The sequence below is a fragment of the Helicoverpa armigera genome, chromosome 30 (genome assembly GCF_030705265.1).
Source record: "Helicoverpa armigera isolate CAAS_96S chromosome 30, ASM3070526v1, whole genome shotgun sequence".
NCBI classification, from domain to species: Eukaryota; Metazoa; Arthropoda; class Insecta; order Lepidoptera; family Noctuidae; genus Helicoverpa; species Helicoverpa armigera.
Window position 1 is genome coordinate 2,419,376 of NC_087149.1, and position 16,778 is coordinate 2,436,153.

At 39.0% G+C, this 16,778-nt stretch overlaps 2 protein-coding genes across 4 annotated transcripts; both read left to right on the top strand.

The window, feature by feature from the left end:
* Position 1: 1 nt before the first annotated feature.
* On the top strand, positions 2–9,688 carry LOC110380703 (uncharacterized). Of its 3 annotated transcripts, none has more exons than XM_064043144.1 (12): positions 2–294; positions 533–722; positions 1,073–1,159; positions 1,909–2,135; positions 2,349–2,432; positions 3,532–3,576; positions 4,100–4,168; positions 4,880–4,942; positions 5,751–5,855; positions 6,074–6,145; positions 6,998–8,443; positions 9,584–9,688. In XM_064043144.1, the coding sequence occupies exons 1-11, from the start codon at positions 221–223 to the stop codon at positions 7,056–7,058; spliced, it is 1,077 nt and encodes a 358-aa protein (XP_063899214.1). In that variant the 5' UTR covers positions 2–220; the 3' UTR covers positions 7,059–8,443; positions 9,584–9,688. The 3 variants fall into 3 exon arrangements, with proteins under 3 accessions (XP_063899214.1, XP_063899215.1, XP_063899216.1); XM_064043145.1 differs by having other exon boundaries at positions 6,077–6,145; XM_064043146.1 differs by lacking the exon at positions 6,074–6,145.
* LOC110380710 (uncharacterized) lies at positions 9,590–15,843 on the top strand. The gene is made up of 9 exons (XM_064042804.1): positions 9,590–9,688; positions 10,091–10,300; positions 10,689–10,793; positions 12,066–12,152; positions 12,483–12,724; positions 13,057–13,137; positions 13,491–13,556; positions 14,250–14,312; positions 15,780–15,843. The coding sequence occupies exons 1-9, from the start codon at positions 9,590–9,592 to the stop codon at positions 15,841–15,843; spliced, it is 1,017 nt and encodes a 338-aa protein (XP_063898874.1).
* Positions 15,844–16,778: the final 935 nt, after the last annotated feature.

Consider the following 16,778-nt stretch of genomic DNA (forward strand, 5'->3'; position numbering starts at 1 on the left):
TGACATCAACTGTCAAAACAAAACCTGAAACTTTGTAAGGTTATGTTTTCAAGCTGATTGTTGAAAAACTTAATTTTCAGTGTAATAGAAGTATATACGCACGATAGACAACTTACCACCAAGTTGTCATACGTCCATAATACACTATATCTAATTGGAAAGCTCAGCTAAACCTTGTTTGTGTCAACTATCTGTGCACTAAAAAAATACATATGAAAATATGCCGAGTTGCGCGTTAATCTACTGTAATACACGTTATGGCACAACGACTGGACCAAACTGCGGTTTGTTTTCGTGAGTATATTCAGTATTTTATTATCTATATGTGTACTTAATATAATAAAGAGGAAACATAAAATATAGCCTATGTTATTCGGGAAAAGTGTAGCTTTCCAACAGCGAAAGAATTTTTGAAACTTCCAGCGCCTTCAAGGAACAAAACAAAAGATATTTCCTCATTATTATATACGTAAAGATTCGAAACCAACTTAAAAAGATTATAGATATATAGATATTTTTTTTTCTATTTTAGTTTTCCGAAACTAAATAGACAGGAACGCGAAAAATGGGTCAAGTTCGTGCAGAGTGAGCGCGGAGAAAAAAAATGGCTTCCGTCCGCTGCATCAAAGTTATGTTCCAAGCATTTTAAAAAAGATGACATTTACCGTGGAAAGACTGGCCGGTTGATGTTGAAAAAAGGAGCCGTGCCTTATTCACGTGTAGTAAGTTGCTTGCTCCTTGTTACAACCTTTTTATCGTCCCACTGCTGGGCACAGGCCTCCTCTCACACTGAGAAGGATTGAGCATTAATCACCACGCTTGCTCAATGCGGGTTGGTGTTTTCAGACTTAATAGTCCAGGTTTCCTCAAGATGTTTTCCTTCACCTTTTTATCAGCCATTGGTGTAAGATATTCTTTAGAAAGTACGTACAAACTTAGAAAAGTTGCATTGGTACTTGCCTGACCTGGAATCGAACCCACGCCCTTATTCTTGAAAGGTTGGTTCTTTACCCACAAGGCCACCACGACATTTAAATAAGAAAATAAGTTTCCGTTGTATATTTGTTAACAGATTGAATCAGCGAATAAAACGAGGCAGGTATGTCCGAGCTGTCATGCGACGCTTCCTGACTCCTTCCAAGCTACTCAGTCTAGACATGTAAGTACTTTTTTATAGTGGTAAATACCCTTTGCAAAAATTTAAATACATAATTATTCTAATAGGAATTGATATTTGTACCTACACTACATAACAAATAATATTAAACAGGTCTTGATATAATACATACGGTGACAGCAAAGCAACAGTCAGATTGATTATATACAGGAACGAATTATATACAGCGCAAAAACGTTGTCAACTTATATATGAAATAAAAAGATTTTGATTTGATTTTGATTTGATTTGATATATAGTTAAATAAGTTTTATAGATACGTATATTTTTATTTAGTTGTGTTTTAGTACAGAAAAGAATAGTTATTGATATCGAAAGATGTTTATTTTGTAACCGATTGTACGGTCACAGTCGTCCTAGTAGGCACGGCGGCAACGCGAAACCGGTTTACTGACGCGAGCGCTGCTCCAAGCGCTTAAGAATAATTAGTATCCATATTTTGCTGATTTTAGGGTGGACAAAAAAAAATACTGATGATGCAGATATGTTCCGTTAATTGTATTGATTCTGGACCACCAGTTTTCTTTTTTCACGGCTTAAAATTTATTCCTTTATATTTGGGGGCACGGTAGTGCTGCCAAGCCAAGTCAAGCAAGCGCATGTATCATTTTGATCTTGTATTAAAAAGATCTTATAACTTTTTGACAGTGCGAGTTTCGATATGATTGTGAATAGGATGAAGAAATAAGAAATAAAACAAAAAAAATATACATTATCAAATATTTTGACAGAAGCAAGTGAGATCAATAATAGCGATGGTATATCACTTCTTGGAGCGCGAGTACGAACAGTTGAAGAGCTTGCACCCGGAGACGGACTGGTCTCCGCTGAGCAGGGTCAGGCAGCGCGCGGCCGTCGCCACCGGCGTCTCGGAGCCCGACGTGCGAGACATACTTAGCGAGGAGGCTGACAGGCAAAAAAAACCTCCCAATAAACGAGCTAGAACGGCCCACGAGAGGTGAGAAACTTTAACCACAGCGGCTGTTCCGGAAAGGTATCAACTAGCTGCGCAGGACATATTATAGTGCACGAGCATTTGCGCAGACACAGGTGCACTCACTATTCCTTCACTCTCATAGCCCGATGGGACGGCAATTTAACAGGATTGCAGAGACTATATCAAGCCTTTTCCAAGCCGCCATTTGCAATAGTTTTTCTTTTATTATTTCAGTTCATCTGACGACGATTATGATGATGATGATGATGGAACAAGCAATGATGATGACGACAGTGACAAACAAACTGAAGATTTGATGTGAGTTTTAGTTTAGTTATATCATCATCTGTCTCCTTTGCCAACTATGTTAGGGTCGGCTTCCAGTCTAACCGAATGCAGCTGAGTACCAGTGCTTTACAAGGCGGGACTACCGCTTTGACCTCCTCAACCCAGTTACCCGGGCAACCCAATACCCCTTGGTAAGACTGCTTGTCAGACTTACTGGCTTCTGACTGACCCCGTAACGGCTGGCAAACATGTTCAATAAATTGTGCCTTCCGAAACACGGTCATTGGTATCCAAGATACACTTAGTTCCCAGCAGGGCCAAGGCCTGCCGGGGCTGCGGGATTGTTCGCGAGAGTTACCGCGGCCCTGGTCCATAAAAGGCCTACGACGGAACACGACGCTTTTTAACCAACTTCCCAAAAAGGAGGAGGTTCTCAATTCGTCGGGATCTTTTTTTTATTTTATTACTCGGAGACGCCGGGATCGATTTTCAAAATTTCTTTTTTTGTTTGATAGGGTATACCTCACAGGTGGTGCCATAATCATCAGGTCAGGATCTGATGATGGAAACCCTGAGAAATCGAGAGCAACTTTCGAAAATTGTAGGCATACATAGGTTAAAACCTTGACAATGAGGTGTATGTCTGATAACTCTATGCAACAGTGAAGGTTTGGAGTTGACCTGATGATGGAGACGAGAGAAGGTCGAGGGAACTCGTCAACTAAATATGTAAACTACCTTGTGTTTGGGCTTATATTACTCGTATTGATAAGAACTTTCCACTAATGCGGATAGTGACAACTATACTTGTCACTGAAAAGCCAATAATAAAAAACTTTTTACAAACAAATAAAACCGACTCCCAAAAACATAGAAAAGCAAAAAAAAACTATTCTTAGATGCATTGGCCTAGAAGTCGGTGGCGAAATAAACATATAATCATCCACTAGACACCGAATTCTAGGCCGATGCACCTAAGAATAGTTTTTTTTTTTCAGTGTTTTTGGGAGACGGTTTTATTTTTTTGTAAAAAGTTTTTAGTCAGTAAGGGTTTGATACTCCCTCACCGCGCGTAACCCACAGCGGGAGGGGGCATTTGATGCTTTTATCAACTTATTATCATTTGCAGGGAGGAATCGAGCGTCTACATAGGTAACGTGAAGTCTGAACCCAAGTAAGTACCTAATTATTTTAGACTGCATTTTAGTTAGTTTTTATCACTTAAAAAAATTACTGTACTGTAACAGCCTTCTTATCGTCCCACTGCTGGGCTGCGACCTCCTCTCATACGGAGAAGGATTGAGCATTAATCACCACGCTTGCTCAAGATGTTTTCCTTCACCTTTTTAACAGCCATTGGTGTCCAAGATATACTTAGAAGGTACATACAAACTTAGAAAAGTTGCATCGGTACTTGCCAAACCTGGAAACGAACCCACGCACTCATACTCGAGAGGTTGGTTCTTTACTCACTAGGCCACCACGACTTACTGATTACACGAAAAAAAATACTGATTATTTACATTTATATTAATTTAAAGGCGTATTTTATTTTTAAATAAAAAATAATATTCAAATTGTTTATTTTTAGTTAAGTGCCTACTTGAGTGAAGTAAAAATACCTATGAATGCCTCAAACAGTTGAAATATATATAAGTAGGTATAATCTACCAAAATATGCATTTTTTTGTTTGCAGCCCACTACAGGAGACTGAACCAGAAACGCTAATTAATAAGAAAGAACCAAAAACTATCACAAATGATTCGTAAGTTATATACTTAGGATACCTGTGAGTTATCGCGGTCCTGGTACATAAAGGGAACATGGTGGGTTTTAGTCAGTAGGAGTTTGACACTCCCTCACGCTGCACTCACAGCGGGAGAGGTCATTTGATAATTTCTCACAAAAAAGAAGTTATATACCTGTAAAGTTTAATTTCTCTGTGAGAGCTAGCAAATAGCAAATTCACTTTCAATAATTTTTTAACATTATTTTGTATCTGCCTTTTGAATATAATTTTTCGATCATAAATCACTATAAAGCTGCCACATTATTACTACCAGTTTACCATCCCACTCAGAGACATTTAATGGTTACTTAAACCATTCCTGAGTGAAGGATTTGTATGACATTCACTAAGGAGTGACTTAAGTAATCATTAACCGTCTTACCACAAAAACTTTTAAACGTCAGTTTAAGCCTTGTCTAAAAAAATGACAAATTATGACGTTGACATATGGTTCATTTTGCAGCCAAAATTTTATTAGACAAGTGTAAAACAGGGGTTAAAGTTTTTGTAGTAAGGCCATAAATGTCTCCGAGTGAGGAGGTTAGTCTTTTTACGATAACCAAACCATAACCAGCCGTATACTTGCCGCGCATTGCTCACATCGACGATTTGACTACTGACAATGGTTCGGTTATCGTTATAGTTAAATGATGCAACCTACCATAATTGTTTTTTTATTTATTTTAGTGTACCGGAAAAAGAATGTAAGAAACGAGAGCGGCCAAATAAACCTGAGATCCAAGATATCAAGTAAGTGTTTAAAATCATCTGCCTAGCCTTTTCCCAACTATGTTGGGGTGGGCTTCTTACCAAAGGGTATTGGGTTGGCCGGGTAACTGGGTTGTGGAGGTCAGATAGGCAGTTGATTATATAGACTGGAAGCCGACCCCAACATAGTCGAGCAAAAGGCTAGACAGATAATTATTTTCCTGCTTTTAAGTTTACTAGTTAAAAAAACGCTTTTCCTTACTTTTCTGTCATCGTTTTAATTAAGGTACAATCTGGGGGCACGGTAGTGTTTCCGCCAAGTCAAGTATATTGCATATGCTCGTATGAAGCCCGTGCCCTGTAGTGGAACTGTAAACGCATAATACATAAAATCATCATCTCCCGTGTTTTCCCAACTATGTTGGGGTCGGCTTCCAGTATAACCGAATGCAGCTGAGTACCAGTGTGCCACAAGGAGCGACTGCCTATCTGACCCCCTCAACTTAGCTACCCGGACAACCTAATACCCCTTGGTTAGACTGGTGTCAGACTTACTGGCTTCTGAATACCCGTAACGACCGCCAAGGATGTTCAATGACAGCCGGGAACTATATCTATACTAATATTATAAAGCTGAAGAGTTTGTTTGTTTGTTTGTTTGAACACGCTAATCTCAGGAACTACTGGTCCGATTTGAAAATTTCTTTCAGTGTTAGATAGCCCATTTATCGAGGAAGGCTATAGGCTACTTTTTATCCCGGTACGGGAAGTAGTTCTCACGGGATGCGGGTGAAACCGCTGGCAGAAGCTAGTATTTTATATGAAAATAAATTATAAATATTTGTTACAGCGGCTCGAAAACAAACAGCTCTGCTGTCGAGGCGTGCAGCGATGACATAGTGCGACGAGACAAACAGACAACTATATCTCAACCAGCACCACATGTGCACACTCAGTAAGTTGTCGCCCTATGCCGTCCCATCGCGCTATGAGAGTGAAGGAATAGTGAGTGCACCTGTGTCCAAGCAAATGCTCGTGCACTATATGTCCTGCGCAGCTGGCTGATCTCCTTATATGAGAACAGCCGCCGTAGCCGATAATCGGCTGGGAGGACATATTTTATCCCGGTATGGGCTGTGTAAATAGGTACTTAATAAAATTTATTTTTGTCAGCAGGCAGATTACAAAAGAAGTGTCAAGTTCAACTCGCTCGAGTACGGTAGACAATATGGAGACATCAACTGAGTAAGTATCCCTTCTAATATTATAAATGCGAAAGTAACTCTGTCTGTCTGTCTGTCTGTCTGTTACGCTTTCACGTCTAAACCACTGAACTGATTTTAATAAAATTTGCTACAGAGATAGAGTTGACGTTGAGAAAGAACATAGGATAGTTTTTATCCCGGGCTTTTGAAGAATTCTCTTGGAAACACGATATAACCGAACTCTACGCGGGCGAAGCCGTGGGCTTAAGCTAGTATTATATACTTAGTAGTATCGATCATAAAGTTAAGCAACGCTTGCCGCGGCCGGTCCGTGGATGGGTGACCATCTTGTCATAACGAGTTTTTCCGAGTTTCCCGGCTGTCATTTGGACATCTTTGGCAGTAGTTTACGGGTCGTCAGAAGCCTGCAAGTCTGACAACCGGTCAGACCAAGGGGTATCGGGTTGCCCGGGTAACGAGGTTGTGGAGATCAGATAGGCAGTCGCTCCTTGTGGCTAATGATGAATAATGCCATACATAAGTTATCTACAACTTATCTGCCTAGCCTTTTCGGCTTCCAGTTTAACCTGTCATACAAAAAAAATCTATACTAATATTATGAAGCTGAAGAGTTTGTTTGTTTGAACGCGCTAATCTCAGGAACTACTGGTCCAATTTGAAAATTTCTTTCAGTTTTAGATAGCCCATTTATCGAGGAAGACTATAGGCTACTTTTTATCCCGGTACGGGAAGTAGTTCCCACGGGATGCGGGGGAAACCGCTGGCAGAAGCTAGTGTATTCTATATTATATTAGTACCTAATAATATAAGAACCTATACATTTTCTAGTACCTGGGAAGCATTTACCTTAATCCATATTGCATTGTTGCAGGGACCCGTTAATGCTGTTAACAGAACAAATATCTATTATACAGGAAGAGGGAATCAGTTAACTGTGGTCCCTCGCATCACACTTATCTTGATATACGTATTGAATGCTAGCAACCGACTGCAACTGTCGACCGCACATGCCGCGACTGCATGCAGTCGGCCGCAGCTGCACTACTGGGGCCCGATTCTCCTAATTTTACTTAAGCAACATACGATTCACTTTCGACTCGATTCGACTGATATCCAATCCCGACTCGATTACGATTGAAGCGTATGTGGCATTCCGCAATGTTTTCTTTGAAATAAACGTTTTTATCCTTTTCTGTCATTCAATAATGAATCATTTTGTCTGCAAATGATTTACGATTGCAAAATGATTGTACAGCAAACTACCGTATAGACCAAAATCACCAAAATAGCAGACCAATCGCACACCAATCAAATGTCAATCGAATACGATTGGTCTTTTATTAGTAGCAGAATGCCCGATATGGTTAAAACTGCTATTACGATCATATTGCGATTCGATTTCTATTCGATTTTGACATTATTAACTTAGGAGAATCGGGCCCCTGGTGTGAAGATACCTATGTATTTACATGAAACCGTTTTGGCTCGAAGCGGCAGTAGCATATGCAAATCAAATCAAATCATTTAGGCCTTTACAAGCACTTATGAACTTAACTAAGTTTGATCCTAGTTGCCCATTCCAAAGTAGCTTCCTATGGAGAAGAACGGGCAAGAAACTCCATGGTTACTCTTTTTAAAAATAGTATGGTATTACATTTTGTATGTATTGAAATATATTTTTGTTTGTATGTGAAACATATCGACCGATTTCATAGAGTGGCTGCAAATGCTGTCGACAGCTGGCTTTCAAAAGGTTCCTTTAGTTAGAATTAGGCAAATATCAGAACTATTAATCTATCTAGATTACTATTTTTTTATCATATCAGTAGTTTATAACAAAAATAATATTACTTATGTTAATTTCTTTATTAAATAAAAAAAATATGAGAAACATGTGTTTTTTCTTTTCCCGCCTTTTATTTTGACAGTTTGTTTTCTAGTTGACAGTCTGACTTTAACACTCCTACAAAGTCATTAAAATTATGGCCACTAGATTAATCAATACAAATAGATGAAGTGTATTTTAACAACTGTAATGCCATCCTAGTCACGCAAATAAAAACTCGTATAAGAAGAAATAAGATGGCAATGTTTTTGTCAATATGTCTATTTCAAGCTGCGTTCCAGCCCTCGCTGTCAAACGAGTGTCAAAAAGGCCGCTATGTCAAATTGTTAATATTGTTTGTTTTGTTGTGAAGTTCAGTTCGGTTCTTAAATGTGAAGTGAGGACGTATTTTCTTCATTTGTTATTTATAAATACAAAAACTTTTAAAATAATTATCGTATAATATTGAAGTGTATTGTGTGTGAAATTGTAGTAAGTACATACCTTTTTTTTGTCAGGGGAAAATCCTCATGGACTGTACTCCACCTGGGGCAGGTGGAGGGGTGTGCCGGACTCTTACCGGCTAAAAACCCTACCTGGTGTTGCCTCCAATTACCTGTTGTCGAGGGCACGGGTATCGCCAAAGCATTCTTCCGCACCCCCGACAGGTATTGGCCCGCCAGATGTTGTAGTACGTACATACCTGTATTAATCACAGGTTACTTAATAGTTAGGTGCTTAACCTACACTCCGTTTGTGTAGGCTCTTAACGAAAGGTAAACACAAAAGTTACAAAAATACATACTAAACAAATAAACTAGGTACTGCTTAAAATAATGATTCAATTGATTAAGTAGGTAATAATTTTTATTAGGTTACCTATGTATTTACTTTGAATTTTAAGCGCATTTTATTTTGTTACCGAGTGTTTAATTAAAAATCATACCTATTAAGATTGTTTACCTACCTATCTAAAGTTAAATGGAATATAAATAGTTTTTATGAGTGTGCATAATAGATTGTTAGATTAGTAGTAACAAATAAGTATATTGGTGTGAGGAGATATTAGAAGCAGGGAGATTACCCAGCGGTACCCCTCCCGCAATATATAGGTAGGTATAGTTATCGGCACGGATATTGAGCCATGACCTTCACCTGCGCAGAAGCGATTTATTGGATTATTGCTTTATGTGTACAGTGCGCAAAGCGATCCCCGAGAGCTCAGTATCCGTGCCGATAACTATACGGGACCCTTCATGCATCATAATGTCCCGAGCCTTTTCCCAAAATACGGGTGTTCGGGGGACGAGGATCGTTACTAGCTCCGCTGTCATACATCTCCTTTGAAACCCGCCCATTATTTTCAAAATAAAATCACGCTTATGTTATATGCAGAAAATTTATCTGGGGGCACGGCAGTGCCCCAGCCAAGTCTCAAGCTCATCTTTTTACCTAATGTAACACATTTTTTATACTCTGTTTCATGCGAATAAATAAATCTTAATCTAACGCGTCGTTAGTTGTAGTACGTTACTGATCGTTTTGATCACGCCTACCGTACGTTTTTACAAGAAGACGCCTGACCTACCTGTCTTATGGTATTTCCGCTGAATTCCTTCGTCTATGGTGCAGATAAACATGGCGCCTCAATTGTCGCAGACACAGAGAGAGCACATCATAGCGCTGAGATCCAGTGGGTGTCGCGTGACAGACATATGTCGCCTCACTGGTATTACGGTGAGTTGAAAACTCTTTTTAAACTCATAAAGTACATAATTTTGTAATAAGGCTGTGTTCGAACCAAACTGACTGTCAGCCGCCGAATGTGAACATTACGCAGTTTATTGTATTTTAATGTCCTAAATGTTCTACACAATGTCAACGTTTTTTAAATGAATAAAAAAAATCCATACATATTCGCCTTTTTTTCACATTTAACCGACGATACGTAATATGCGTATATGCCGATGGTCAGTTTGATCAGGCAAGTACCAATGAAACTTTTCTAAGTTTGTATGAAGGTACTTTCTTAGTACCTATATCTTTTTCGTTTTGTGCGAATTTTTGTTATTACATTAACCTAACCGAATCTGCCAAATACCAATCGAACATACAGTTTCCACTATTGTGATAAGACAGATCGAGCTAGATGCTCATACCTACCTTGTTCTCGCTGCAGAAAAAACTATCTACCTCTGGCTCCGTCGCTGGGAGGAGGGAGGAACACTGGAAGGTCACCGCCGGCATATGTACCCGAGAGCCACCACCGCTGAAGATGACGAGGCCATCGTGGCTGCACACTCTGCAGACCCGAGCCTCAGCACGAGGGTATCCTCCAAATCGTACAAAGTGAGTTCAGGACAACTATCTTGAAATTCACCATGACTATCATCATCATCATCATCTTCCGAGCCTGTTGGGGTCGGTTTCCAGTCAAGTCAGTTCCAGAGGTTGAAATTCACCACCACGAAAAATATTATCCTACAAGTGTATGCGTTACTAGCCGTTTTCCTGTTGTTTCACCCGCGTCCCGTGGGAACTTCTGTTCGTACCTGGATAAAATATAGCCTATGTTACTCGGAAAGAGTACAGCTTTCTAACAGTGAATAACATTTCAAATCGGTTCAGTACTTTCTAAACCTTCAGGGTGACATCAAATAATAAAAAAGTGTCCTCATTATATTAGTATCGCTTTAAAATTGTAATCTTAAGCCAAAACAATCAGTTTTTGTTATAGATATCAATGGACACAGTAAGGAGACGTCTTAAAGAAGCAGCAAAGAAACGCAGTCGTCCTGCCAGGAAGAACAACACCAAAGCCGATAAGGAACCAAGAGTCAAAGTACGTTTAAGTACGTAAGACTATGTAAGCCTTTGCCAAAATGGCAAGGATTAAAAAAATCGGATTTATATTTATCGGCACGAATCTTGAGCTCTGACCTACATCTGCGCAGAAGTGATTTATTAGCAAAGAACCAATCCCGAGTGACGGCTATGACGCGAGGCACTGCGGGCCAATCACCGCTTTAGCCCGCCCCCGCGCCTCACTTCATACCACAAAAGGGACCCAATAAATTACTTCTGCGCAGGTGCTTCTCCTTTTTAGGGTTCCGTAGCCAAAATGGCAAAAACGGAACCCTTATAGTTTCGTCATGTCCGTCTGTCCGTCTGTCCGTCTGTCCGTCTGTCCGTCTGTCACAGCCGATTTACTCGGAAACTATAAGTACTACAGTGATGAAATTTGATGGGAATATGTGTTGTATGAACCGCTACAAAAATATGACACTAAATAGTAAAAAAAAGAATTGGGGGTGGGGCCCCCCATACATGTAACTGAGGGATGAAATTTTTTTTTTCGATGTACATACCCGTGTGGGGTATCAATGGAAAGGTCTTTTAAAATGATATAAAGTTTTCTAAAAAACATTTTTCTTAAAGTGAACGGTTTTTGAGATATCAGCTCTCAAAGTCGTAAAAAGTATGTCCCCCCCCCTCTATTTTTATAACTACGGGGTATAAAATTCTAAAAAAAATAGAGGTGATGCATGCTAATTAACTCTTTCAACGATTTTTGGTTTGATCAAAGTATCTCTTATAGTTTTTGAGATAGGTTGATTTAACTGTAATTTACGGAACCCTTCGTGCACGAGTCCGACTCGCACTTGGCCGGTTTTATTAAATTTTCATTCCCTATTTTCTAATTTTTTTTTAACTGTTGATGACAAGTATGTTTCGTTATACGACTTCAAAATTTTATGACACTCCGTTACTTCCAGTAACGTACCAAGATCAGCGCCATGTAGTCATCAGCTAGGAATTTTAAAATACCCCATAGTAAAAGATTCGGTTTTTGTTATAGTAAAAAGTGTGCATCTTATAGTTATCGGCACGAATCTTGTGCTCTGACCTACATCTGCGCAGAAGTAATTTATTGGGTCCCTTTTGTGGTATGAAGTGAGGCGCGGGGGCGGGCTAAAGCGGTGATTGGCCCGCAGTGCATCGCGTCATAGCCGTCACTCGGGATTGGTTCTTTGCTAATAAATCACTTCTGCGCAGATGTAGGTCAGAGCTCAAGTGCCGGTAACTATACTGTAAGTTGTATATTTGTTAACAGATTGAATCAGCGAATGAAACGCGGCAGGTATGTCCGAGCTGTCATGCGACGCTTCCTGACTCCTTTCAAGCTACTCAGTCTAGACACGTAAGTTGTTAAGCCCCTAAACAAAAAATTAAGAAACATTATTCTAATTAAAATTGATATTTGTACTTTCGTATCATCGTAACAAAAAATTTAAAGAAAGTCTTAAATATTGTGCCGTGAGAGCATAATAACATATTCACATGGATATTTATTTGGGGGCACGGTAGTGCTGCCAAGCCAAGACAAACAGGCGTGTTATTTTTTTTTTTTTTTGCGTTTACCAGTTTGATCCATTACTAAGAAGATTTTATAAATTTTTGACAATGTCAGTTTCCAAATGATATCAATAGGATGACCAAGTAAAAAATAAAACAAAAAATTTTTTCTTAGGAGCAAATAAAATCAGTGATAGCGAAGGTATACCACTTCTTGGAGCGCGAGTACGAACAGTTGAAGAGCTTGCACCCGGAGACGGACTGGTCTCCGCTGAGCAGGGTCAGGCAGCGCGCGGCCGTCGCCACCGGCGTCTCGGAGCCCGACGTGCGAGACATACTTAGCGAAGAGTCTGTTGGGCTTCTCACCGAACAAAAACCACCCAATAAACGAGCTAGGAAAGGAACTACTGAGGAAAGGTGGGTAACCTGTGACCTTTTATAATTTTCAGCCACGGCAACTTTGCAGTCGTTACGGGTAGTCAGAAGCCAGTAAGTCTGACACCAGTCTAAGCAAGAAGTATTGGGTTGCCCGGGTAACTGGGTTGAGGAGGTTAGATAGGGCAGTCGCTCCTTGTAACACACTGGTACACAGCTGCATCCGGTTAGACTGGAAGCCGACCCCAACATAGTTGGGAAAAGGCTCGGAGGATGATAATGATCATCATAGGACGACATCTTTGAACTGCTACTTTCTCAAGAGTTGTCTTTCCAAGCCTCCATGATTTGCAATAGTTTATTTTGTATTTCAGTTCATCTGACAATGATGATGATGATGATGGAACAAGCAATGATGATGACGACAGTGACAAACAAACTGAAGGTGTATGTGTGTGAGTAATAGTCTAGTTTTTACCTAAAAAGCTCTGAAATTGCTAAACCGATTTGAACTCTTTTGTTATTATGGTATTTTCATTGATTCAGAATTGTTTATCTTTAGTTAAGTGCGCTATAAACTATAGTGTTTTCTGTCTTAACAATATTATAAAGATTTTGTTTGTTTATTCACACTTCGAAACTACAGAATAACAGAACCAATTTGCAAAATTCTTTCACAAAGATTAGGTATACATATTTTATCCGATCACGGGAAGAAGTTCCACTTTAAACTGCAAACCGAGGGGACTCCTGATTATATGTAGATTGTAGGTATAACGTACCAACCTATGACTATTTTTATTTGCAGTCCACTTCAAGATTTTGGCCCAGAAACGCGTACTAGCCTAGAACCAGAAGATAGCGCAAATAATACGTAAGTTTTTATATAATCTTTCTATTGGGATTTAATTTATTTTTAACACGCTTATATTAGCTTCACTTGCAACTATGTACCTAAGTAAGAAAATCTTAGAATCTTTTGAGTTCTGATGAAAATACGTTGTGTATACGTATGTTTTTTTAGTTTTTTAAACAAATTGTTGAGATAAATAGCAAATGTATTTACAGCCTTACTTATAAACGTGAATTAAATATAAGTAATACTTAATGGCTGTTTAAGAAAATTCTTACTTATAAACGTTGCTTAAGCATGTCTTAACAAACATTTAATCACTACTTAAGACTTTAAGTAGTGATTAGTTAAAAGGTTGCTTAGAAGGTGATTAGAGATAAGTAAGGGGGTTATTTTTTTAAGATTAATTTTTGTTTAAATCCAATTTGTTGAATCTATCTCATTGTCGCTCTAGACTCTAGCCGTCTTACCACAAAAACTTTTAAACGTCAGTTTATGCCTTGTCTAAAAAAATGTCAAATTATGACGTTGACATATGGTTCATTTTGCAGCCAAAATTTTATTAGACAAGTGTAAAACAGGGTTTAAAGTTTTTGTAGTAAGGCCCTCAAAGATTAAAACGGGTTTTGCACTCAGATATCGAAGACATCAAAAATAAATAAGTTTTGAAGAGCAAAACTACTGTTTTTGAGATTTTTTTTTTTTTTGTTCTAGTGTACCGGAAACCGTGTGTATAAAGCAAGAACCCCCAGATGAACCCCACAGTCCAGATATCAAGTAAGTCTATATAAAAATCATCCTCCGAGCCTTTTCCCAACTATGTTGGGGTCGGCTTCCAGTCTAACCGGATGCAGCTGAGTACCAGTGCTTTACAAGAAGCGACTGCCTATCTGACCTCCTCAACCCAGTTACCCGGGCAACCCAATACAGCTTGGTAAATATATACAAAAATATTAACTAATTATTTTTCATTCCTGGATGGGTGAGTGAGCTGACCCCAACATAGTTGAGAAAAGAGGCATATATTTTATTTACTCACTTATATTTTTTATATAATTTTTCATCATTGTTATTTACCTCCGAGTTTATATTTTTCTAAGTTCTTAACTTTTTTTAATATACGTACCTACCTACTTATCTGGGGGCACGGTAGTGTCACCGCCAAGTCAGTTTTGATTCTGCTTATAAAAAGCCCGTGTATTGTGGAATTCAATAGAAAAATACAAATACAAAATCTTTATTTATGTTTTAAAAGGTTTAACATAAGTTTGTGATAATAGCCTCCTTTTAAACAAATAATTCCTGTATTAGGACACTCCGCTCTTCTACATCAATATGCTATAAATAAAATAAAAAACTTAGATTTAAACTGCACGCTTGTGTGTGTATATGTGTCTGCATGTGTGTGTGTGTGTGTGAATGTATGTGTGTGTGTGCGTGGGCGTGCGTGTGTGTGTGTGAGTGTGTAAATATGCGTATGTTTGTTTCATTTTGTGTGTTGTAATAGTGTAGATGATGACATACATACATTATTTATATAACTCATTATATTAGTTACAGTGCAAACAGCTCTGCTGTCGAGGTGTGCAGCGATGACATAGTGCGACGAGACAAACAGACAACTATATCTCAACCAGCACCACATGTGCATACTCAGTAAGTTGTCAAGACTTTAACTAATCTAAACAAAGCTATGATACGATGTTCCATCATGAAGTTCCAGTTCATATCTTCCGGCTCCATCATCAGATCAGTTCGACAGTACCATATTATTGTATTGTCATCAGAACTATAGTTATCGGCACGGATATTGGGCTCTCGGCGGAAGAGTGGGGATCGCTTTGCGCACTGACCACATAAGGCAAGAAACCAATAAATCGCTTCTGCGCAGGTGAAGGTCAGGGCTCAATATCCGTGCCGATAACTATACATATAGCTGCCAATCTTCATAACGCTACGATCCTTGGAAAATGGTAGAATTACTTTCTTAGATATTGTAGGCTGTCATTTGAACATCTTTGGCAGTCGTTACGGGTAGTCAGACGCCAGTAAGTCTGACACCAGTCTAACCAAGGGGTATTGGGTTGCCCGGGTAACTGGGTTGAGGTCAGATAGGGCAGTCGCTCCTTGTAAAGCACTGGTACTCAGCTGCATTCGGTTAGACTGGAAGCTGACCCCAACATAGTTGGGAAAAGGCTCGGGTTATGATGATGTATATTTATCACAAATATTGTATTGTTGCAGAGACCCGCTAATGATAGAAGTGAAACTGGAAGAAATAACTATAGAAAATGAGGGGATTAGTTAATATTGATTAACTTAGAATCATCTTCAAATATGAAAGTCATAACGATTCATCTTTCTCTTTATATGTATATAAAAACCGGCCAAGTGCGAGTCGGACTCGCGCACGCAGGGTTCCGTACCAGAGCAAAAATTAGCAAAAAAAAATCCAAAATATTTATTTTATTCTAGTTTTCAGTATTTGTTGTTATAGCGGCAACAGAAATACATCATCTGTGAAAATTTACTCTCTAACTATCACGGTTAATGAGATACAGCCTGGTGACAGACGGACGGACGGACGGACAGAGGAGCGAAAACAATAGGGTCCCGTTTTACCCTTTGGGTACGGAACCCTAAAAATGAATCCCTATATGCCTTGGTCACGCCATCACGCGTGAACGATTAAGCTGAAAATTAGAGGGAAGGCAGCTTAGACCCGGGAGAAGGACATAGGATAGTTTTTGTCACCATCCGGCTACGGGAAGCAGTTCTCTCGGGACGCGGGTGAAACCGCGGGAGGAAGCTAGTACTAATACATATACCTAATAAAGAGGATTTTTTTGTTTGCACCTTAAAAGCTCCAAAATAAATATAATGAAGGAGAATACGCTGTTGTCTTTTATTTGTTTTTTATTTTATACAACGCACAACAAATACTGTTACATTACATTTTTTTAAAATAAAAGTATTTAAAACTATATGTATATTTATTGTTTTATTTCGTTTTACCCGCTTTCTTGTACTGCATGAACCTATACTAATGTCGAATGGGTTCGTCATCAACTCATCAGGGTGGTCGAGATATCGTTGAGGATACGAAATAATATTCACAAAACTTTGGTTAACACTTGTAATAAACTATCCAAAAGTCAGGAACAATAATATAACGTGTGAACGACACGTAAGTGTGTTTCCGTCTTAACTTAAAACCACGCCAGCGCCGTCAAATAAAATGTA